Source organism: Tursiops truncatus, chromosome X (genome assembly GCF_011762595.2).
Source record: "Tursiops truncatus isolate mTurTru1 chromosome X, mTurTru1.mat.Y, whole genome shotgun sequence".
In the NCBI taxonomy this organism is placed as follows: domain Eukaryota; kingdom Metazoa; phylum Chordata; class Mammalia; order Artiodactyla; family Delphinidae; genus Tursiops; species Tursiops truncatus.
This window is the reverse complement of record NC_047055.1, coordinates 103,496,219-103,521,141: the sequence shown is the minus strand read 5'-3', so window position 1 is coordinate 103,521,141 and position 24,923 is coordinate 103,496,219. Positions and strand designations below refer to the sequence as shown.

Below are 24,923 nucleotides of genomic sequence, written 5' to 3'. Positions count from 1 at the left end.
AACAAAGATTAAAAATGTAGTTATAGTTCAGACAAAAAAGTCAAAATTATAATCATATTCATCAATTTATTCAGTCCCATGTGATTAATTCTTGTTGCTCTTATCTTTTGTTAGCAGTTTTGTGAAGCCATCAGTTTTTTGATTAGAGTTCTATAATTTCTTACCCAATTCAGTGGTATCATCTGAAAGTTATCAGAAGGATACATTGTCAAAAAGTCCTTTCTATGGATCTTCTTGAAGATGAAGTTTTTGTTTTGTTTGCAAAAGCATCAGAGTAAAACAATAATTGTCAATAAATGACAAAAGTCTTAAAATGGCATGGTTAAAGATCTGATTCACTGTAGTGCAATTGAAAAGGAAATTTGATTATTTCTGTGACATAAAGTTTTAAGATAATAACTAGAATTATGGCTAATAACGTTGTACCAGGAAATATCTGAATTTTATGAATTTTATATAATTTCTAGAACATTTATATTAATAACATTTACCCAAATAATATAACCTAAGAACATTTATCATCACTTATTTGACAATGCTTCCCATATCATTTAGCATACCCAATAAGCCTAATTAGTTTAATATCTCTCTTTTATAAGGAGAGAAAGCAAATATTTTGAGGTATTCCAGGGGCCTTTTGGAAAACCCCCAAATTATTTCCAGGTCAATAAGACTTCATCAGAATTTTACTTGTGGGAAGTTTGTCAAAAATATCAAAAAATTTTAAAACACTTGTCAAATAGGATCCTAGGTCACTATGAAACAATACTTAGTTATTCACTTAATCAGAATGACAAAGACTTCACAGGCAAATACAGAAAGTTAAATAGTTGTAAAACAACTTAGCTCTTATAATATTTGAAGAGACTCGGGTTTCTTTCCTAAATAATCAGAGACCTGATAAAGATAAAACATAGAATTTTTGTTTTTCTAGACAGATGCCATTAATGATAAAGAAAATATTTGTTTACAATTGCTTATTAAGAGCAGACCAATGATCTAAAAAAAAACCTTTGTGCTTTTAACAGAAAGCAAAACCAAATTCTAATTTTGTACAAGTGTACCTTTGATACTGAAATTTATTCACATAATTAAATTTATCCCCATCTTAGCCAGCTTGATCACACATAAAATTTCTTTCCCAAGATCCCTTTTTCACAAAACTTCTACAACTTTCTATGGCCACTTTAATTTGCCCCTTTTTCTCTTTCCCAGTTTGAAATAATCAGCTCTAGGACAAAAATCACTTTTATTTCTCTCAACAAAATGCACCTCCATTATCTCATGCCTTTTCTTACCCAAAAATACATTTTACTTCCCTTGCATACAGAATTGTTTCCCTTATTATCTCTAGTATCCTTAATCACATGTAATAATTAGAAACCTTAATTTCTAGCGAAAACAAAGAAATAATTGTGAACCTACATTAGCATTTTGTGGTGTGGAAAATTTATAAATACACTTTTTTAAAAATTTCAGCTCTTTTAATTTTTTATTGAAGTATAGTTGATTTACAATATTGTGCCTATAAATACCTTTTATAATTTCTAGAAATATATGCCCTTTTAAATAGTGCAATCTTTCAATGTGGCACAAGACATGGTTACTAAAAGACTGAAATTCATCTTTAGTTTCTCCGCAATAGGAAGTCAAAAGTAGATAAGACTATGTCCAATAATTAATGTTTTATTATTTTATCTTATTTGGAAATGATCTAGATATTTAATGAATTTCCATCATTTAATTTGATCTAGCAAAACCCTAAGGGTGTTAAGTTACCAGAAAGATTTGGGGACCTATTTAAGTAAACAATCATCCTTTTAGAAAGTTCACCTGAAAACTCTTATCTCATTTACATCTATTTAATACATTTGTTTTTAATAATTGCACTTAGATTACCCCTAAAGGTTTTATGAGACATTAAAGCAGTTAACCATCTTAAGTTATTTTTCTTGTTGACAAATTTTGTAGCAGAGATAACATGAACTTATTTGACTTTTAGTAAACCTAGGTAGAATAAAAGTATTGTACTGAATGCTGATAACTCTAAAGGTACACCTGTTTTAATTAAACCAGTAAGTTTAAATTTGCTTTTATTGACTAAAGATTAATCATAGATCACATGAAGTTAAAAAACATTTGCGTTAGTTCCTATGACATTTAGAAATAATTTATGTAAGCATTTACTTTAAGCTGAGTAAATAGAGCTCTTTTACAAATTAATTATGGCATGACCATCTAGAGATCTAAAAATAACCCTATCTGTAATGCACACACCAGAGAGAATATTCCCACTGGTCCTAAAGGCAAGCTGGGTCTACCTCACCACACCTTTGCCCACGATCTTTGCAGATATCTCTGGTGATAGCTCTATTCTGGGAACAGGTCCTTTATTTAAATTATTTTAGGCAACTAAGACAGATGTAAAAAGAAAAACTTCCTGAGTTTCTATTTCTTAAAAATAACCAGACTAAGGCCTCCCTGGTGGCGCAGTGGTTGGGAGTCCGCCTGCCGATGCAGGGGACACGGGTTCGTGCCCCGTTCTGGGAGGATCCCGCGTGCCGCGGGGCGGCTGGGCCCGTGAGCCGTGGCCGCTGACTCTGCACGTACGGAGCCTGTGCTCCGCAACGGGAGAGACCACAGCAGGGAGAGGCCCGCGTACCGGAAAAAATAAAAAAGAACCAGACTAAGTTGATCCTCATACCAAAGAGACACATTTTGGGGTGGCAAAATTTGCTCCCCTACACCACTCTTGGAAAGTCAACCCAAAGTCCCTAGAGCAGTGCTTTACCATCTTCTGTTGTGGTTGTTATCGCAATCTTTACAGTACACAGAAATCACCTAGGAAGTTTGTTAAAAAGTGATTCAAAATCACTCATCTGGGACTTCCCTTGTTGTCCAGCGGTTAAGATTCTGCACTTCCACTGCAGCGGGCATGGGTTCGATCCCTGGTTGGGGAAGTAAGATCCCACATGTCGCGTGGTGCAGCAAAAAAATCATTAGTTTGAGGTGAACTCCAGATTTGAATTTCAAACAAGTTTCTTGATGCTGCTGGTCTGTGGACCACAGTTGGCATACCAAGGTCTTTGCCTAGGCAATAGGTACTCTAATAAACTTGGTAGAATCTAACAGGTGAAAAGCAACTAGCTCTCTTGAGTTCACTGTTGCCATCACAGAGGAATGAAATAGGGGTATAGCCAGTCACTGGGACTAATTCTAACTAATTGCCTCATTCTTTTTACGTGGTCAACACCTTTGAATCTGTTTGAACGTTTGTACATTGCCCTCACATCTAGTCTTAATGAGGTTACTTGCCTCATGTATTCAATGAAATTGTGCTTTATAGAACACATTTGCTACTCAGAGAGATGTCTGAAAGAGCACTGTCTTCAAGTATTAAATAATTAACCTCTTAAATGAAGAGGGCCTTCATTGTTGGACACAGTTCCTCCATATCCCTTTTTAAAAAGGAAATCCACTTAGGGATGTCTCAACAACCTATATATGGATATATACATATATTTCAATCTATGCAAATAGGCTGTATACAGTGTTCAGCCTGTGCAAATAGCAGTTCCCAAGGAGGAACAAGATATATGATGGGCAGTAAGTACTGCTAATTTCCTGGGTTTTTTTTGTTTGTTTGTTTGTTTGTTTTGGTTTTTTTGCGGTACGCGGGCCTCTCACAGTTGTGGCCTCTCCCGTTGCGGAGCACAGGCTCCGGACGCGCAGGCTCAGCGGCCATGGCTCACGGGCCCAGCCGCTGCGCGGCATGTGGGATCTTCCCGGACCGGGGCACGAACCCGTGTCCCCTGCATCGGCAGGCGGACTCTCAACCACTGCACCACCAGGGAAGCCCTAATTTCCTGTTTTAAACACTTGTATTCAGCTAAATTTCAATTATGTGTAGTAAGGAAGGGCAGACAGTGTGAAGATTGAACCTCCACATATTATTGGTCAATGATATGATCGCAAAACAGGCAAAGAAAAAAATAACACAGTAACAGAACCTGGATAAACAGTTTCTATGTGTTCAGAAGTTCAAATCATTTTTTACAGGCGTCTTTCTAGCATCTAAAGAGGTTGTAAAAACACAAGTAAACCTACAGTGAGAGCAGAGGGAATTCACTGGAACTCAGATCTTTGTCTTGGAAAGTAACACACAGGCACTTTAGAAAATAATAATTCAGTTTAAGATATTTGCAAGAAGCCTACAGATATCATTGGGCACGCACATAGCACAATTCCACATATGTGATCAGAGATCACAAGCAGAATAGCATATCCATGGCCACTACCCACCAACACACCATTCACTTTTACTTCTCAGAACTACCTTAATATTCTCATTATTTCTGGGTCAGGACAACCTATTGACTGACAATTCTTCATATCCTGCTCAAAGTCTCACTTCACTGCTGGTTAAAGATGATTCATATAATGCTGTTGTATGAGAAAGCAATAAATCATTCCCATTCACTAAAGATGAATTAAGTTCCAGCTCTGGGCAAGGCACTGGGTTAGTTGTCCTCAGTAGTTGAGTCACTGCTGCCAGCAGGATGTCTATCACCGTCCTGGGGCATGAAAGCAACATTGTTGGGGAGAGGAAGATGGCTGTGCATTTTTATGGCTGTGAATTCCTGCACTCGGTTGAGAAATGGCACAACTGGGTCAAAAATGCAAGGTATAACTTTTAATAAGCAGTTCCCTGTATATCGAACTTTGACAACCAGGTCAGTAAAGTGAGAAGTTAGACGTGACACATAAAAAAATGCTAACTACTCTCTGAGGTCATATATTAGGAAAAAACGTGTTGATTTCCAATAAATTTCCATGGTAACTTGTATTAGATTTTAGTGCTGAGAATTACATTTGCCATCTGTAAGAAATATGTTAGCTATTAGTCTCTATTTTTAGGGCACATATACTATTTTTAGCATGTGTTCTATGAAGGATGATATATCTGGAGGTAGATTTCTCTAAATTAAAGATGGACATTTAAATGCTATTAAAATAGATTTTGTTTGTACTTCACAAAAAGAAATCCAGTGGTATATTTAAGAAAGCACAAAAAGGTCATTTTAAAGGTCACCCAGGAATCATTACCATGAATTAGAATTTGATATGAATGAGGATTGACTGAAAAATTGTGAACAGGGATGAAGAAATGGACAGTTACTTGAGAGTGTATTTGACTCTTCACTTGTGTGTGACCTAAAGCAAGTCTCTTTATGTCATTGTTCTTCATTTTTATCATTTGTTAACTAATTGTCCTTAAGCCACAGTGCAGTAATCTTGTAAGACTATATTAAACTCCGGGTGACTAATAGTATCTATTAGCCCATTCATCAGATTTTATAGGTTCTCAGAGTTTTGAGTCATTGTACCTCATTTTGCAAATCTTGAAAGTGAAATGAAACAGTTGTTCTTCCCAGGAATTTTCTTATAGTTTTAAGTGTTTGTAAAGTTAACTCAGATCTTTAGATAAGTTCCTGTAACTGCAGAATAGAAATTATAATTCCTTAAGGTATGCTATGGCAGATCAAAGTACTGACTGGTAATGGTTACCAAATTCATGGAAACTAAAATGGAAGAGGCCATTATCAAAAGCTAAAGAATGATACTTAGATCAGCCTGACTTAGATCAGTTTGGAATTCTAATTCTAGTATGAAATATAAAGTGAATATAACTTGAAAACTCATTTATACTACTTCACCATTTCAAGGTAATGACTCACAACTGCTTGGGTGCATTTCTGATTCTCCCCAAGTGAACAAATGCATCTATATTATTTAACTATATCACTATCGAAAGTAGCTAAAAGGAATACATTAAAGATGTCACAACAGAATTCCGTATTGGCCATCATCTTGTGCAGATTAATGTCAGTGGCAACTCAGTAGTCCCGTAAAAGTTGATAATATTAAAAAATATATTTTCAACTTGCCACGTGGCATGTGGGATCTCAGATTCCTGACCAGGGATCAAACCCGCACCCCCTACAGTAAAAGCACGGAGTCTTAACCACTGGTCTGCCAGGAAAGTCTGTCAACTTTTAACTGTTCTCAGACCAGTTTAGCTTCCTTGTCTGTAAAACAATGCAATTAGACTAAATGAAATTTGAAATTTGAAATCCATATTTTCTCTAAAGTGGGATTATGATTTTTTAAAAATATTTATTTATTTTTGGCTGTGTTGGGTCTTCGTTTCTGTGCGAGGGATTTCTCTAGTTGCAGCAAGCGGGGGCCACTCTTCATCGCAGCGTGCGGGCCTCTCACTGTCGTGGCCTCTCTTGTTACGGAGCACAGGCTCCAGGCGCACAGGCTCAGTAGTTGTGGCTCACGGGCCTAGTTGCTCCGTGGCAAGTGGGATCCTCCCAGACCAGGGCTTGGACCCGTGTCCCCTGCATTGGCAGGCAGATTCTCAACCACTGCGCCACCAGGGAAGCCCCTGGGATTATGTTTTAACCTGCTTTTTCAGGGAATGTTTGTAAACTGTTGCAAAAAAAACATGGTTATTATTTATATAGAGAAAAACTCCCTATTGGTGTTAAATAATTCCTGCTAGACTTGCCTGGCTGAACTAGGCATCTATAAATGATGATTGGGTAAACAGACAGGTGAATGAAAAATTAATTAGGCTAAAGAGTTTGCCATAAGGGCTCTTAGCAAAACACAGATTATAAACCACCTTGGATAACTCTATTCCAAACTGTCCAGAGTAAAAGGCAAAATATAAGCTATTTTGAAGTGTTAGCATGTAAAACTATAGGTCACTTGCCCCTGTTAAGTTCAATTGAAACCTAATACACTAGAAAGAGATGCATTTAAAAAAATTTTAACTGAAGTAGTAATAGTGGTTATCTCAGGGCAGTCTGATTCCATGTGACCTTTAATTTCTTTTTCTTATTGTTATATGATTTTCAAAATTTTTACAGTAAACATTTTATAGAGTCAGGAAAAAAGGTGAGAAAAAATAAATGTATTTTGATACAGTCTGAAGAATTTTAAAATTCTTACAGGAAACCTACCATTAATCTGTTTGCTATAAAATCAAGTTATTTCCACATTTTAAAAGTATGTTAAAATATGTTTCCTTGGGCTTCCCTGGTGGTGCAGTGATTGAGAGTCCACCTGCCGATGCAGGGGACACGGGTTCGTGCCCCGGTCCGGGAAGATTCCACATGCCGCGGAGCGGCTGGGCCCGTGAGCCATGGCCGCTGAGCCTGCGCGTCCGGAGCCTGTGCTCCGCAACGGGAGAGGCCACAACAGTGAGAGGCCTGCATACTGCAAAAAAAAAAAAAAAAAAATCTGTTTCCTTGAATGTATTCTTGCTTCCACTTTATATCTGTCTGTATTAGAAAACATTGCATGTTAGGGGACACCTTGACTTTTGCATTTTCTCAAACCACTGCTAATTTTCACACACCAAAAATCAATACATAGAGTGAGACAATAAGATAGTGCCTTACTCTTTGTGAAGCAGGGCAGTGTTATCGCTGTTTTGGTAAAAGAGAATTCATTATTGAGGACAGACTTTTCATATATCCTGACAACACAGGCCACTAAAACATATGAGCCACCCACTTTATTCTCAACTTTGTTGTGGCTTAAGGAACTTTTTACTGTTCCCTTAGGAGGAATCAAGGAATGGTAGGTTCTGCCATTGATAGTTCCCAAAGCATGCCTATTCCTTCATAGAGGGTTGATGGGAGAAAAAGAAAAAACTTAAATGTTGATAAATTCTTGATGAGTATCTCTTTACAAAATGAGAAAGGAAGGCAAACTTACCACTATTTTCCTCAACATTTTTATGTTTTCAGAAAACAGAGAGTGGTCAAAAAAGATTCAAAAGGGATAAGAAATGGATTTTTCTGTTATGTCCTTTGAGGGAAATGATCCAGCATACGGTTTTATTATTGTTTTTGCCTTAATAGTCTCTAGCTCTGTGGAATCACCAAGATTTTTTTTTTTTTTTTTTTTTTTTTTGCGGTACGCGGGCCTCTCACTGTTGTGGCCTCTCCCGTTGCGGAGCACAGCCTCCGGATGCGCAGGCTCAGCAGCCATGGCTCACGGGCCCAGCCGCTCCGCGGCATGTGGGATCTTCCCGGACCGGGGCACGAACCCACGTACCCTGCATCGGCAGGCGACTCTCAACCACTGCGCCACCAGGGAAGCCCTCACCAAGATTTTGAATGAAACTTGTCTCATGAGAGAAACAGCTTTTGCTGAACACGTTTTATCCTAATGCTCTCAATAATTATGAAATAAGTTAAAATCTTAAGGGAAGAAAATTATAATAATAACATAAAATTCTAAAGTTTATCAAAGCATCCCATTCTGTATATTGCAATAACTCCGTTTTTACATGTGTAAAATATTTTATAAATCGATTTTTAACAACTGAATATACTGACTATACTACAGATCATCATACGATTTTTTTTAGAAGTGTTCAGTGTTTCTGTCGAGAGCATGGTTCCTTCTATTGGTTATCTAAGCAGTCCAGATGTTCTGGGTTCTTTGGCCAGTCCAAAGCATTCCCAGTGGAAGACCAAATTCTTTTAACTGTGACTACATATCCTCTGGTGGAGGATTGCTTTTAGGATAAACACTGCAGCCCTTAACAAAAAGGAGTAAAATGGCAATGCCACGTTCCCTCTGACAATTTTCTCTCCAGAGGCGTTTTGTAACATTCCATCTGTGACTGTCTATTTGTATGACATGTTGAAAAGGAAATTCCTAGTAGAGGTAAAACAAATACTTTTTCTTCTAAGAGGTTTTCTTTTAGTCATCAGTGAGGTTTGACACCTTGATATACAATGGCCCTGTCTTCTAAGCTGGTCACTTGAGGCCCATTTAGTTGTTTATTATAGCAGTATCTTTCTTTGTCTGGCTTCTCCCCATCATGCTAAGTTGTACGAGATCTAAGATGACGGAGGCCCCATCTGAATACTTTGTATGTGTCTGTGTGTGCAAAAACCTAATAGTCTGTGTACAGACCACATTATGGTCTTTGGATAGACCTATTTCAAACATTGCTTTCAGAATCCAAAGGGGAAATGTTTTCAGAGATAAAGCTCTGTCTGTGTTAGTAATACCATATGGTACATTTTGAAAATATATGTCAGTTTTCCACTAGGGAGAATCATTGTCCTATTTTTCTGACCTAATTTTAAGAAACCTGACTTAATTGATACCATGAATCCTTCAAACAAATATTTATTTTCAAGGTGCATGCTAGCTGCTTGGAAAAGGAAAAAAAAAAGATAAATATATTCTAGCTGAGAAATCAGAGCATGAATTTGCCTACCATCACCCATCACACCATCCACTTGCTTTCCCCGTACTCCACACCAAACTACTTGCCAAACTCCTTTGCAGCCACTGTCCTGTACTGTGCCACATAGTGTCTGATCCCTATCTCTAAGATCCCCCAACAGAAACACAAATACACACACAAACACCCTGAGTGAGTTGCTCACCCGGTCCTTGGTTATTATTCTTATAGTAGAGCATTTTTTACACCCATATAAAAAGCCTAGCAGAGTGACACTTAGGCGCACAATAAATATTAGCTCTTATTATTTTGTTTTTAAATATTTCCTTGCATGCCTGACTCTACAACTACACATAAGCTCCTTTAAGGCAAGGAGCATATTCCATCCATCATTTTATCACTAGAACCCAAAGCACTACACCTGGTACATTTAACGCACTTACAAAACAAAAAGAAAGTGAATGAGTGAGTGAAAAGACAAAAATGAGTAATAATATCAAAGATGTAAAACAATACTTTCCTCATTCTTTAAGTCTATAAAGATTATGTATGTTGTCATTGGATTTATGGATGAAAGAATCCTTTTTAAATCTGTACTGTGAAGTTGACCACTTTTCTATAGAATGAAGTTTTATCATCAAACTAATAGCCTGTGTATTAATAATTATACCCCATCAGTTGCTTGAACCTCATGACACATTGTCTGGAAAAATGGCTCACAGAGATATTCTTGTCATTTTAGAGTGGGAATGCACAAAAATCTAACTTTTCATTAGCAAAGTACATTTGTTCTTATCCAGTCATCCATTTATTCAAATATTCATTGAGCTCCTACTATGTGTCGGATAGTTTTCAAGGCACTTGAGAGAGAATCAGTTAAAAAATATGAACAAAATAGACAAAAAAAACTTGCCCTGATGGAATTTAAGTTCCAGTGGGAGGAGATAGACAATAGATAATAAATATATTAATAAGAAAATTAAATACTATGTTCTATAATGATAAATGCTATAGTGAAAAATAGAGAAAGGAAAGTGGATACAGCCACAGGTTAGTGACTTGGAATGAGTGGTCAGTGGACCGAGTTGCAAAAGTGTTCTATGAACAAAGACTTGAAGAAGCAAAGTGGGAGGCCCTAAGGTAAAGCAATTGTTTATCATGTAAAATCATGAACAACACTTAGTGGTATAATACAGTATGATAAGTCATCAAAAAAGCTACAGAAAATACAGGTTCTAAGGAGACAAATTGCTTTTAGTTGGAAAAGCTTCACTGAAAGTACAGATCTTAGCCTTACCTTGCAGGATTGGTAGGGTTTTGATAAATGGAAAGAAATTCTAGGTTGGTACAGAATTGGGAAAACATATGTCAAATTCAATTCACATTGGAGGGATAATTCCTGCTGGAGGTTAATCAGCTGCTTCAATTAAAGGAGTGAAGGACCTTGAATGCCAACACAAGGGGTTTGGACTTTTTCCCATGAGCAATGTAAATCAGCTAACAATTACTGAAGAAAATTCCAAGATGAGGACATGTTTTTGGAAGATTAAACTGAAGGCTTTGCAAAGATTATAATAGAATAGTTGTGAATAACTTTAATCCAAAATAATCAACCCAAAATATTCTCAAATTACAATAACACTTGCAATATTGTGATCTTACCGTAATTTCCATATAGCCTCTCCAACTAGATTCACCAGTTATTAACATTTGCCACATTTGCCTTATCTCTCTTCATCTAGTTAGGTAAATAAAAAGATAGAGCTACACTATGTATACAAACACATATTATTGCTGAACCACATGAGAGTAAATTGCAGACATCATGACTAGATTCTTCAACATGAATCTTCCTAAAAACAAGGATATTTTCTGATAAGACCAGAGTATATTTATCAAATTTAGGAAAATTGAAAATGATAGAATGCTATTCACTAATATGTAGTCTATATTCATATTTCAAAGGGTATTCCCATAATATCCTTTTACCACATTTTCCATCCAGAATTATGCAATCCATTTAGTTTTCAAGTCTTTTTAGTCTCTTTTAATCTGGGATTGTTCCTCAACCTTTCTTTGTCTTTCATGGCATTGACATTTTCAAAGAATAGAAACCAGATTTTATTTTTTACTCCTTTTTAGGATATTTACTTATATGTGGCTGGAATACTGCATAGATGATATTATACCTTCTTAATGCATTACATCAGGAGGTACACGATGTCAATTTGTCCCATTACTGGTAATGCTAATTTTGGTCACTTCCTTAAGATTTCTCCCTTAATCATTAATAAATAATCAGTAGGGAGGTACTTTAAGACAGTAGGAATACCCTACCTCATCAATCTTTCACCCATTAACTTTAGCCTCTGTTGATAATTCTTGCCTGAGTCAATTATTATTAGGATGGTGGAAAAATGGTGATTTCTAACTCTATTATTCCTTCTGTATTTGCCAGTTGGCATTCTGCCCTAAAGGAGAGCTTTCCTTTTTATTAATTTGTTTATAATTAATATAAATTCATAGATTCATGTTTTATTTGATTACTGTCATTATTTTAAATTGTCTTTTAATACATGCCACTTGGGACTTCCCTGGTGGCACAGTGGTTAAGACTCCACGCTCCCAACGCAGGGGGCCCAGTTTCGATCCCTGGTCAGGGAACTAGATCCCACATGCATGCCACAACTAAGAGTTCGCATGCCACAACTAAGTATCCCATGTGCCACAACTAGGAGCCCACGTGCCACAACTAGGGAGCCCCCGTGCCACAACTAAGGAGCCAGCGAGCCGCAACTAAGGAGCTCACCTGCCCCAACTAAGACCCAGTGCAGCCAAATAAAAAAAAAAAAAACATACCACTTATGAATATTCCCTACTTCATAGAAAAAAATATAAAACAAAACTTACCACCCTCCTATCTGGTTGGGGAGAGAAAAAAGACATTCCAAGGGTAGGCTCTAGCTAACTGTATAAGGAATGATGCATTTTTTCCATCTAGTCTTTCATTTAATTTTTTGTTTTAATAGTTTATTAATGTGTAACATTTCAGATCCAAGGGCTTATGGGAGCTTAGTCTAACTAGGCCCTAATCATGGGTCCCAGCCAATACCATATTTGCATTCTTTTTTGAATTTTATTTTATTTATTTTTTATACAGCAGTTTCTTATTAGTAATCCATTTTATACATATTAGTGTATATATGTCAATCCCAATTTCCCAATTCATCACACCACCACCACCCCCCTCTGCCACTTTTGCCCCTTGGTGTCCATACATTTGTTCTATACATCTGTGTCTCAGTTTCTGCCCTGCAAACCGGGTCATCTGTACCATTTTTCTAGGTTCCACATATATGCGTTAATATATGATATTTGTTTTTCTCTTTCTGACTTACTTCACTCTGTATGACAGTCTCTAGCTTCATCCACCATATTTGCATTCTTAATTGACAGTAAGTTAAAGTTAATTTGATACTTTGGCTGAAAACCTCTTTCCAAAACTGCAAAATATACTACTTGGAAGGTAACCTTTTGCCCAAATGTTTGGTTGCACAGATCACATTGTTAAATTCAGAGACCACTTTCATTTATTATTATTATTATTATTATGTATACCTTTCCTTGTTCCAAAAAGCACTTTTGCAAGAGCAAAACTACTATCTTTACATACCAGTTTATACTTTCTGAAAACATTTTCTTGCTATTATGTGAATAGCAATTCAGCTTCTTAATGTGTTACCAAAAAAAAAACATTATAACTGCTTCTAAATTGCATTGATGTATTGTAGAATTGAGTTGAATATCTTTGTAGGCTGAGCATAATTATCCTCCTGCCAGGAACAAATAAGTTATACTGCTCCAGAGAAATAAATATGCATATGAATTTATGTGGATGGATAAATCCTTATAAAGTTTAGCTCTTTATAACACAGTGAAAGAAGAAGAAATGTACTTGGTGACGCTAATGAATAAACTGGGATCATTATATTATCTATCATGCATTTCCCCCACAAACTTGCATTTTACTGCATATAAATCAGGGCAGAGCATTTCAAAGGACTTTATATAACGAATGAGGCAATTTTAGGATAAACTGTATAAGAATAAGCCACCTAAAGTCTTCAGTTATACTTTAAACAAGATTATATATATAAATATAGACAGAGATACAAAATGAATACTCCAAGTGAAGAGTTCAAAATTACATATAGGGATTTCCCTGGTGGTCCAGCGGTTAAGTCTCCACGCTCCCAGTGCAGGGGGACCAGGTTTGATCCCTGGTCAGGGAACTAGATCCCACGTGCCACAGCTAAAAGATTCCGCCTGCCGCAACTAAGACCTGGTGCAGCCAAATAAATAAATAAATAAATATATTTTTTTTTAATTAAAAAAACACAATTACATATAAACTTTGATTTAACTCTGTTAACATCTTTACCTCTTTAAAGATACCTAGCAGAAAAAGTTTGCAAACAACACTAAATACAAGCCAATTTAAAAAAATAGGATTCCAAACTATACTAGGTAATTGCAGCAAGATTAGTGTAAACCAAATGCGTTTATTATTTGCAGTGTAATCCAATATACTAGGGGATGGCATGCGCTTTATTTTAATTAGCTGTTTCTTTTAAAGGGTTGCTTGGTCCAGCTGTCTTGATAAGAAAAAATTGTAGTCATTGCTCAAAATGCTTGTAGCAAATCTAGTTTTAAATTGAAGCAATTTATTCCGAAAGCAGTCTACTACTGCAGCAATAATCAATGTGTTTTCCCTTAGCCCATACTGGAGCTTTCCACAGACTATTGTTAATTGCCTGTAACTAAATGACTGCTTGTGCCTTTAAATGTAACTCTTTGGCACTTGTTCATTTGTTGTGTTTAACCAAATGCCGGTTTCCCTTAGGTTTTGCCCAGCGATTTTGCTTTACAATTTTCAATATTCAGTCTCAGTCCCTTAAAGGGGGCAGAGTCTATCATTTTAACAAAATAGCACAAAGGCTAAACAGATTTTTAAAGGTTTGCACTTTCTCTTTCCATCCTCTGATGTTGAATTGTGCTGAAATGGAATCTTTATTTTTTAAATGCTGCCACTCCAGGCAGCTTGAACTTGAGCTGAAAAGCAGATCCCATTTCAAAAGGAAATGACATTTACTGGGGCAACACCATTCACATTGTAATATAAAGATAAAATACAGCAGTGAGCCCCAATCATTTCTTTTAACAGTAACAGAATTTAACCCCTAGTAATTTTGTCCTGACCTAATGTATAAGCAGTAATGGCTGGCACTCATATTAATGAATGTGTCCAGCTTGGAGCAAAAGAATGTGGAAACTGAATCTAATGCACCATTTTCTTTGGGAGAATTTACACATGCTATATAAACCAATGGAAAAAATTTCAATGGAAAAATTTTTAACCTGCACGCATTTATAATATGAAGGCAGGTGTATTAGTCTTTACGCTATAAAAATAACGTACTAACTGAGGAGCAAGCACTATTGTGTGGACTGTGGGGAAAGACACATTTCTTTTCTGACTTACAAGTTTGTTATAAGCACACCGTGCTTCTCCACGTAATACTATGGAGGTTTCTGGGGGAAATCCGAGATACTGTCAAGATCTCAGAATAAGTTAGCTCTTTGTAAATGCTGTTTCTTGGTCTAGTTTTGGGTATCCCTAGTATTAAGAAAATGACTATCATATGGCTCAGAAGAATTTTTCTAGCGTTATTGCTCACACTCTAGGTATATGTAAGTTTTCATAAGTTTGTACCTTAAAGGAGGTATTCATGTGACACAAGACCATTTCTGTAATTGCTAAGCCTCATCAACCCTGCTCTCTTTTTCTCATTACATTTTAGATAGTATTATTGGTTAGCCTAATAAATAGTGTATTCAAGGTAGTATATACAGTTTTTTGAGTGGCTCATGACATCTAGCAATGGGAATAATTCACATTTGGGCAACTACTTTTCTGAAAACAAAAAAGACTTAACTGTCATAAAATTTTTCTCTTACACATATTCAGTTTTTAGAAGTTAAAAAAAATGTGTGTAGAGACCAGTGTTACAAATAGCATTTGAAGAAAATGAGAATGCTGCTTACTGGATTAATAGAATTATATTTCAGGCATAGTTTTTGATTGTTCTAAAAGCTATTCAATGAGATACGGGTGTGTAAGGCATGCTAGATGCCCAGGCCCAGTGCCATGGTTCCAGAATCAAAGGATGTGCTTAGGGGCACCATGAAAGAACCATTCTCTGCCTGGGCGCTTATCTAGAGCAAAGCAGCTGTCCTGACTCGCAGCTTTCCTTACAGCTCCTTCCCACATAGCCCTTGGGTTAGAACTTACAATGACTCTTTTTTTAAAAAAAATCAAATTTTTAAAGAATTGAAGTACAATTAACGTAAGATAAAACACGTAGATCGTAAGTGTTTAGGTCAATGAGTTTTGACAAAAGTATATATCAATACTTGTATCTACACCTGAAAAAAGACACAGAGGTTTTTTGTTGTTGTTGTTGTTGTTGTTGTTTTTTACCCCATTATGTTCCCTCTTTCCCCTTCCCAATAAAATTTCCCATCACCCATCCACAAAGCATCCATTTTGTGATTTCTATCCCTGAGGTTTATTTTGGCCCGCTCTTGGACTTCATTTAAATAGAATTATACGGAAGGTATTACTTTGTGTCTGGCCTTCTTCACCTAACATAATTTTGTGAGATTCATGCATGTTGCAGTAGTTCATTCTTTTTACTGCTGAGTATATTATATCACACGGTCACACACAGTTTGTTCATCATATCCTGTTAATGAACATTTAAGTTGTTTCCAGCTGTGGTTACTATGAATAAGACTACTCTGAACATTCTTGTACAAGTCTTCTTATAGACATCTGCTTATATTTCCTTTGGGTAAATACGTAGGAGTGTAACTGCTGTTCATAGGGTAGATTCATATTTAACTTTATTAGCGGCTACTCAAAATTTTCTAATATAGTAGTACCATTGGGCACTTCTGCTAGCAGTGTTTGAGAGTAGAAGTTAAGCATTCTCCATTATTTTTTTATTTCTTTTCTCACACAACAAATTTCAGAGTGATGAATTCCAAGTGTGTAATGCATTATATTAGAAAACAGAATGAATATTCAAAGGAGCCACAGTCCAATATATACACTACCAAATGTAAAATAGCTAGCTAGTGGGAAGCAGCCACATAGCACGGGGAGATCAGCTCGGTGCTTTGTGACCACCTAGAGGGGTGGGATAGGGAGGGTGGGACGGAGGGAGACACAAGAGGGAAGAGATATGGGAACATATGTATGTGTATAACTGATTCACTTTGTTATAAAGCAGAAACTAACATACCATTGTAAAGCAATTATACTCCAATAAAAATGTTAAAAAAAAAAAAAGTAGCCATAGTCCAAATGCTTCTCTTTCCCATTATATCCAGTGTAATTTAAATCAGATTTTTTCTGGTATATAAATTAGCCTATGGGCATAAGTTAGAGTTTTATACAGGCTTCTATGTGTGGTGGAGTTTAACTGATATCCTGAGAGAACAAGACTCAATGTACCCCACAGACTTATCTACCCACTAATCTTTTCTGTTCACATAGTAGTGGGAAACATTATACTAAATTGGGTTTTGTATTTTATTCCTGGTACTTTTGTAGTACTCTCTTGTTGTAGTCCCTCACAAGATTCAGCAGATAAAGCTGTCTGATATTTACAAATAAAAAATATATAAATTTCCTTGAGGTACTTTTTAGTATTTCACACTTCGTATTAATTCACTTAGACTCTAAAAGATTTAATAACTCACTTTACTTTTTCTTTCTTAAATTCATAAAGTCCGATCACTTTTTATAAGTTTTTCTTCTGTGTCCTATTTAATTTTAACAAGAGCAGAAAAATACACTTGATGAAACAGTAGTTTATATGTATTTTTTTTATTAAACTGTTGAATTAGAAATGAAGGACTAGATAATGAGAACTATGGCTGAGGGTTTTTTTTTTTTCTGTAATCATCACAGGAAAAGTGACATCACATGCAAGCACACACACACACAAACATGTCCTTGTGAGAAAATTATGGCCATACTTTTCAGATTATTAATCACTGATACTACATTGCACCCATGATGATTTCACCCTATTTGTAAGATCTCAGGAGTGATCTTGTAACCCAAGAGTACTTGTCACTGCAAAGCCATAGATTATTTTAAAGTTCTCAGTCTAAAACTACACTGACTATGTTACAAAATTAGATAACCCATTAGTGGATTGTAAATTACAGGATCAAAAATGCCATTATTTTAGAGCCATAATTTCAGGAATATTTATCTTTAATGGTAATTAAGGCAACTAGTATTTTTCAAGGTGGTTGTCAACTGCAGGGAAGAATGGATACCCATAAATAACATTTGGACTATTATTATCAATGTCAACATGTATAAATAGGCAGTTAAAGTGAGTTTCAAAATCTGTGCATTCTGGCTTAATGTTTAAATATCAGTATCATTGAATTTGTTACAATGTTCATGAGCTCTAAAGGAGAAGAAAATAAGTGAATATTTTATCCCTTAAATTTTCTGATCATTTTTTATGCAATATAAACATTCAGTAGGAATAAGAGAACTTGTATACAGTGAATGGCAGGAAAATTCCTCTTTTGGATAGAATGTAGTAACATACCAAGTAAAAGCGGAAAGAAAGGATAAGAAAAAAAAAATTTAAGTAGCTTAGTGAAAGGAAAATACTACCAACATAGTCTGGTGTGACATCCACTCGAGAGCCTATTTCTTAAGCCCAAGTTAGCACTCAGCCTCCAAGACCGTGGTCAGCCACATTGACACCACTCTATTCAGAAAGCTACAGGACAAGTGTTATTGCTTCTGACAGGAGCCAGCAGACAGTATTCATTAGGTGGTCCACCCAACACTCTATGCGACAGTCCGCACTGCCCTTCAGGAACTGTGCTATTTGACTCCTCATCTCTTCTCAGCCCCAACTCCCAGGTGACAGCTCAGGTGGGAAGGATCAAGATTCATATTGGGTGAGTTCAGAAACCATCCTGGCTTAAAAGCTTCATACCACAGAAACCGATTTTTCTTTTATCAACTCCATGAGCATAGCTTGCAGGATTCCCACAAGGGTTGGGTTTATATGTAAGAGTCACTCGCACCCCAGCAAGCCCAAAATTATAGTTTCCAATCAGGTATTTATAATTCTCTCAGTCCAAATGCAATCTACCAATATAGGTTCATTTTTACCAGAAGCAATGTTGCTTAGAAACACAGCTACCACACACTACCTTATCTGGTTACCAAGGCAACAGCTAGAAAGTTATCAAAAGATCAAATTCTCAGGCAGAAAAGGAAGGGGTTGTGTTAATCCATTACCTGCATCTGATCTCATCCACAAAACTGTGAAATCAAGTTGAATTTATGATTTTGTATGTGAATATAGTATAATTCCCTCTTGTAATTTTTTTTTTTTAGAGCTGATGTATACAGTTGAACTTGCTGGAGGGCTTGGTGCTATCCTTCTGCTGCTTGTTTGTTTGGTGACCATCTACAAGTGTTACAAGATAGAAATCATGCTCTTCTATAGGAATCATTTTGGGGCTGAGGAGCTGGATGGAGGTAAGATGAGTTCCCTCTTTTAATGTTCTTTCTGAATATTCTGTTTCCTGCTTTTGTTTTTTTGAGGGGAAGAAAAGTTACCTGAATAACCATTTGCAGCAGCTCTTACAGTCTTTCAATGTTCAGTTTGTAAATTCATCTTTTATATGGAACTATATGTGTGATGCTTTGCAGCCAGTAGGTATTTTCCTCTGAAAATTGTAAAGCAATACCTACTCTTTTTAGAATGGTATTCCAAACAGCACTTGCGAATTACAAACACTGACTAGAGTGGTATCAGAGTGTTCATTTTCTCTCACCTTGTAATCAGTACTGAAAGTCCAGCTTTACTTCTATATAAGTAAGGAGTGTCTCTTTTTGTTTTTTTTTGCGGTACGCGGGCCTCTCACTGTTGTGGCCTCTCCCGTTGCGGAGCACAGGCTCCGGACGTGCAGGCTCAGCGGCCATGGCTCACGGTCCCAGCCGCTCCACGGCATGTGGAATCTTCCCGGACCAGGGCACGAACCCATGTCCCCTGCATCGGCAGGTGGACTCTCAACCACTGCGCCAGGGAAGCCCAGGAGTGTCTCTTTTAATTGTGTTCCCTGGCCCAATAGTTTGAAGTGAATCTCACTTTGTTCCTTGTTTAGACTGGTCAGTTATAATAAACAGTACCAAATATTTTAGAAATCATCCAGCAGTCTTTTCAATCCTGTTTATTTAGCTATATTTAGACAGGCTAATTTTTATTCCAAGTGGGGACCAACAGATAGGAAAGTGTACAAGCAAGTTGTTCTCATAATAATAAATCTAATACTTTTACTTAAGTTGGATAAGTAAATATTGTTTTTGTAGAAATCATAAGTATTATTTGCCTCTGGTCAGTCATGAATATGTGTACAATCTAAGAAGAATTTGGAGTCCTTACAATTGAGTTCCATAAACCGCCCATGAGAGGACTAAAGTTTTTTTTTTTTCCTTTTTTGGTCGTTTGAAAGTAAGTCATAATATAAGATAGACTTGCAATATAGGAAGCATATGTGAAGTGACAATAAATTGTACAGATGGTCAAGATTTCTTGATCATTTTTGTAATCTCTTTTTATTGACTATTCATTTTTCACTAATTGGTACAAAGGAAAATAAAGCAATTGCCCATGCTACCACATTTCCAGGGGCCTCTGGAATAAATCACATTTATTTGTCACTTTGTCAGACTTGTGAAGAAGAGCCATTTATTCAGCATCCCTAACACTCCTCTCTTTTTAAACTTCTCCCCTTCCCATCAGGGTGAAGTCTGTGCTGCAGCAAAGCTGTTTGTTTGTTGTTGTTTTTTTTTTTATTTTAAAGTACTGATTAGCCTATTTATTCTTTGTTTCTAACTTTCTTGCCTGTTCATACAAATTATTGTTCAGTACTGCTTCAAAGAGAAATGAGAAAATTGCCAATGTCAGAGTCGTTGTTGAGTGAGAATCAAGCAAAGTGCTAGGCATTCTTAAAATCATTTTTGCTAAGCCTCAAAAAAAAAATCTAAGGTCAATGTTATAATATCCATTTTACTGATAAAGCAACTGAGGCTTAAGTAAGCCTCAGTTAAGTGGTTAAGTAAGTGGTTAAGTAACTTACTAAAGAAGATAGCACTAGTATTATTGTAAGTGGCCAAGATGGGATTTGAATATAGGTCTATTTACAAAGCCTTTATTTTATTGGACACTGAGCCCCTATTGTTTTTAGCTTTTTAAAACTTTGGTGTGTTCAATATAACCTAAAGATCTGCTGTTGCTTGCACAGTTAGCATAGTAGAAGGTATTTGAAAAAGCAGATTACCTAAACAAGTCTCACTTTATCTATTTTGAACATATTTTGTGTTCTGAATGATATGAATGATTTCACCGAAACTATCAATTTCCAGTATAATTTTTTGTCGTGTTCTGAATGGTAGAATATTCTGAAGAGTTTAGTTGCCTCTAAACCTATGTCTCATCCCCTTAGATCCTTCTACACATGCTATTATGGTTGAATAAATATCTACTCTTCCATTGTTGAAAAATTTCTCTGACATCATCAAATCCCCATTCTTCCTAGCTCTCCCACAAGTCCTTTCTTTTTCCAAAGAAGAGATAATTGTTAAGAGATCCCAAACTTTTCATATTCTTGACTTGGCTTCAAAAACTGTAATTTGAAAGTCAAAGTTGATCGGTCTTCTTTATTCTTGGCTACCATGTTATCTCCCCTGAAAAGGGAATACATAAAGTGTTCTTGGAAGGAAAGGCAAAGAGTGTGAAGAAAAAGAGGGAAAGAAAGTTTACCTCATATTTTGAAGTAATGTCAGAACTATGGTGATTGATAATAACAGATTCACTGACTATTTATTGACTATGTATTAAATGACAAGGGCTGTGTTGACTATTTTATTGATAGAGAGCTATACAACCAGGAAGACAGAGTTCAAACCCAGGTCTAAATGACTCCAAATCCCCCAAATTTCCATCGCTGTATCAGACTAGGAGATGGACTATTTGGCATCTAGACACATTTAGTCAGTTCCTTTCAAGTCATTGCAATAGGCATTACCTGACTGTATCAGTTCTATATCAAAAGGATTCTATTTTTCCAAGATGGAACATATTGATGCTTTGCTCTCTTAGTTTGTTCACATCACTCCTTGTTCCCCTCTACACAGCCTTGCATTTTATTGTTTGCCCTAGACTCAGGCCTTAGCACTTCTCTTCTAATTCTGCAGCACCACCTTTTTGGATCACATGTACAACCCTGTCTACACTTGCATTTGTGTACAAATGACTCCTAAATCTAAATGTCCTTCTCCCAGTTCTCTTGTTATTTTTTTCTCTGCTAACCTGTTGCTCTTCTCCACTATGATAGGTCCCAACCCCAGCTTTTGAGTCACGCACCCCCCACACTCATTTCTTATCAGCCTCCATTTTACGTCTCAGTTCTTTGTATCATCCTCTACCTCATTTGCTTCACTTCCTCCTCATCTGCCATTTCCAATTAGTAATCATGGTCAGTTAATTGTACCTCCTGAAAATAGACTATTCCCTCAGTCTTCATTGCAAATGCCTTGTGTAAACCTCCTATACCACCTTCTTAGCCTTTTTCTGTTCCCCTCCATTTGATCCTCCACACTCAGCCAGACTTCTCTTTCTAAGTACAAATGTACTGTGATTCTCTGAAAAAAAAACAAAAGAGCATGCCTCTATGTTGCCTGCCAGAGCAGAAAGTTTTCTTAGCTAAGAAAGCAACTGCTGTAACAGGGTGACCCAACTTACATTTATAGCCTGGCCACCCCCATGGAATCTGATCATGCATAGTTCCAGTTAAAAGGAGGTGCTGGTGTTTGGACAAACACAGCTATTGAGAATGGACCAAGACAATGCAGTTACACATAATTCTCAGGTCCCTTTGAGTAAATGAGGTAACCATAATGGTTAGGGGTAGGAGAAGGTAAATTACTCCTCTACCACCTTGATTCCACAAAATAGTGAAAGAAAATTTGGACAAATTCTGCTGCATATACATTTATTAATAAACAATCATTTAACCTATCCTATAAACTTGAAGAAGTCCCAACTCTGTGTCATGTGAGTGTGTGTGTGTCTGTGTGTGAGTTCCCAAAAAACCTTGCAAAAAACCTTGCGCCTGAGGCAAATGTGACAATGCCAGGGGCAAGATTAGGCTAACCATCTAAAGACACCTAAGGATATTCTTCATTAACTGGGTAGCGATACAGAAAAATGTCATGCTATTAAATGAAAAGTAGAAAACAAAAAGATTTGTATACTGTGATCATCAGCTTTGCACATCCCTGTGTCTCCATGTAGATAAGAACTGAAGGATAATATTTAAACATGAAAACAGCATTGTAGGGTGTTATGATTCGAGATGTTTATACTTACATTTTTTCAAAAATTTCTCTAATATTTACCATCTTTTCTATTACATGTAACTTTTTACATTCTTTCTGAAATAAATTTGAACTTATGAAAAAAAAATTCATCAGGACAGAGGACCATTTGGAATCAAGCCTGAAACAGTTTCCCTAAGGAGGCAGGCCACTGACCCCACTAGATACTTGAGGGGTGGGATGTGTCTCTAAATGATGTTATGTTATCCATATGTCTTTTTTTAATTGAAGAATAGTTGATTTACAATGTTGTGTTCGTTTCAGGTATAGAGCAAAGTGATTCAGTTATAAATAAATAAATAAATAAAATTCTTTTTCAGATTCTTTTCCCTTATAGGTTATTACAAAATATTGAGTATAGTTCCCTGTGCTACATAGTAAATCCGTGTTGTTTATTTATTTTATACATAGTAGTGTGTATATGTAAATCCCAAACTCCTAATTTATTCCTCCCCCCCTTTACTCTTTGATAACCATAAGTTTGTTTTCTATGTCTGTGGCTTTATTTCTGTTTTGTAATTAAGTTCGTTTGTATCATTTTTTTTAGATTCCACATATAAGCAGTATCATACGATATTTGTCTTTCTCTGACTTCATTTAGTATGCTAATCTCTAGGTCCTTCCATGTTGCTGCAAATGGCATTATTTCGTTCTTTTTATGGCTGAGTAATATTCCACTGTGTGTGTGTGTGTGTGTGTGTGTGTGTGTGCGCGCGCGCGCGTGTGCGTGTGCGTGTGCCACATCTTCCTTATCCATTCATCTGTCAATGGACATTTAGGTTGCTTCCATGTCTTGGCTATTGTAAATAGTGCTGCAATGGACATTGGGGTGCATGTATCTTTTTGAGTTAGAGTTTTCTCTGGATATATGCCCAGGAGTGGGGTTGCTGGATCATATGGCAACTCTATTTTTAGTTTTTTAAAGAACCTCCATAGTGTTCTCTATATAGCTGTACTACATTCCCACCAACAGTGTAGGAGGGTTCCTTTTTCTCCACACCCTCTCTAGCATTTATTATTTGTAGAATTTTTAATGATGGCCATTCTGACAGATGGGAGGTGGTACCTCGTAGTTTTGGTTTGCATTTCTCTAATAATTAGTGATGTTGAGCACTTTTTCATGTGCCTTTTGGCCACCTGCATGTTGTCTTTGAAGAAATGTCTATTTACATCTTCTGCCCATTTTTTGATTGGGTTGTTTTTTTGATTATGAGCTGTTTGTATATTTTGGAAATTAATCCCTTGTCGGCTACATCATTTGCAAATATTTTCTCCCATTCTGTAGGTTGTCTTTTCGTTTTATTTATGATTTCCTTTGCATATGTCTCGAGTAGCACTGATTTCAACATGGAGGGTCCATTTCCAAGATCTACTATACTTGGTAAAAAGCCACTAATTTTAGCAATGAAACTTTATTTCTAACATCCATTGTGCTAATTAATGAAGCATCTACTTTTGATCAGAAATAAAGATAGTTGAAGTGTTTGTAGTGGCTCTAGAGTGTTGCCTTATTCTAATTAAATGCTAGCTGACCATCCTCATAAAGGCAACCTACTGTCTCTAGAGCTGAACATACACTAACATAATATCCTACCATCTTTGCTGGAATAATTACAAAAAAAAATACAGTTATCACAACAACCAGAATTCTTTGCCCCTCCATACCTCTGACTGGGGTTTCCCTTCCACTTTTGTTTAAATGCTTGTATAAAGGTAGTCCTTTCTTCCTTCCTTCCTTCCTTTCTTCCTTCTTTCCTGTCTCTTCTCCCTCCCTTCTCTTTCTCTGTCTCATATACAATTCATATATCCCCCTAACTTACAAAGATTCCCCTCTTAATCCCAAGGTCTAGTTATTTTCTCCTTCATCTTTACTAAAATGGTACTTCAGGCACATCATTTTTGCAGCCCTTTTCACTTTGAGTAACGAGCACTTACTAGTGAATACTTACAACTTGTAGAGCATTATGAATTCAAGATTCCTTATCACATTTATTTATTTATGAGAGCAGAAGGACCTCTTTTTTGAGTTCCTATGGATTCAAATAGTCCAGAAAAGTACCAAGTAGTAAAACATGTAAACTAGAACAATAT

General features: G+C 36.4%; 1 protein-coding gene across 1 annotated transcript in view; it reads left to right on the top strand.

Moving 5' to 3' along the window:
• The window catches only part of IL1RAPL1 (interleukin 1 receptor accessory protein like 1), a 653,815-nt gene that overhangs the window by 618,574 nt on the left and 10,318 nt on the right, over positions 1 to 24,923 (top strand). Inside the window, exon 8 of the mRNA XM_073798899.1 lies at positions 18,786 to 18,929. Within this exon, the coding sequence (XP_073655000.1) occupies positions 18,786 to 18,929 (144 nt within the window). The remainder of the gene's footprint in view (positions 1 to 18,785; positions 18,930 to 24,923) is intronic.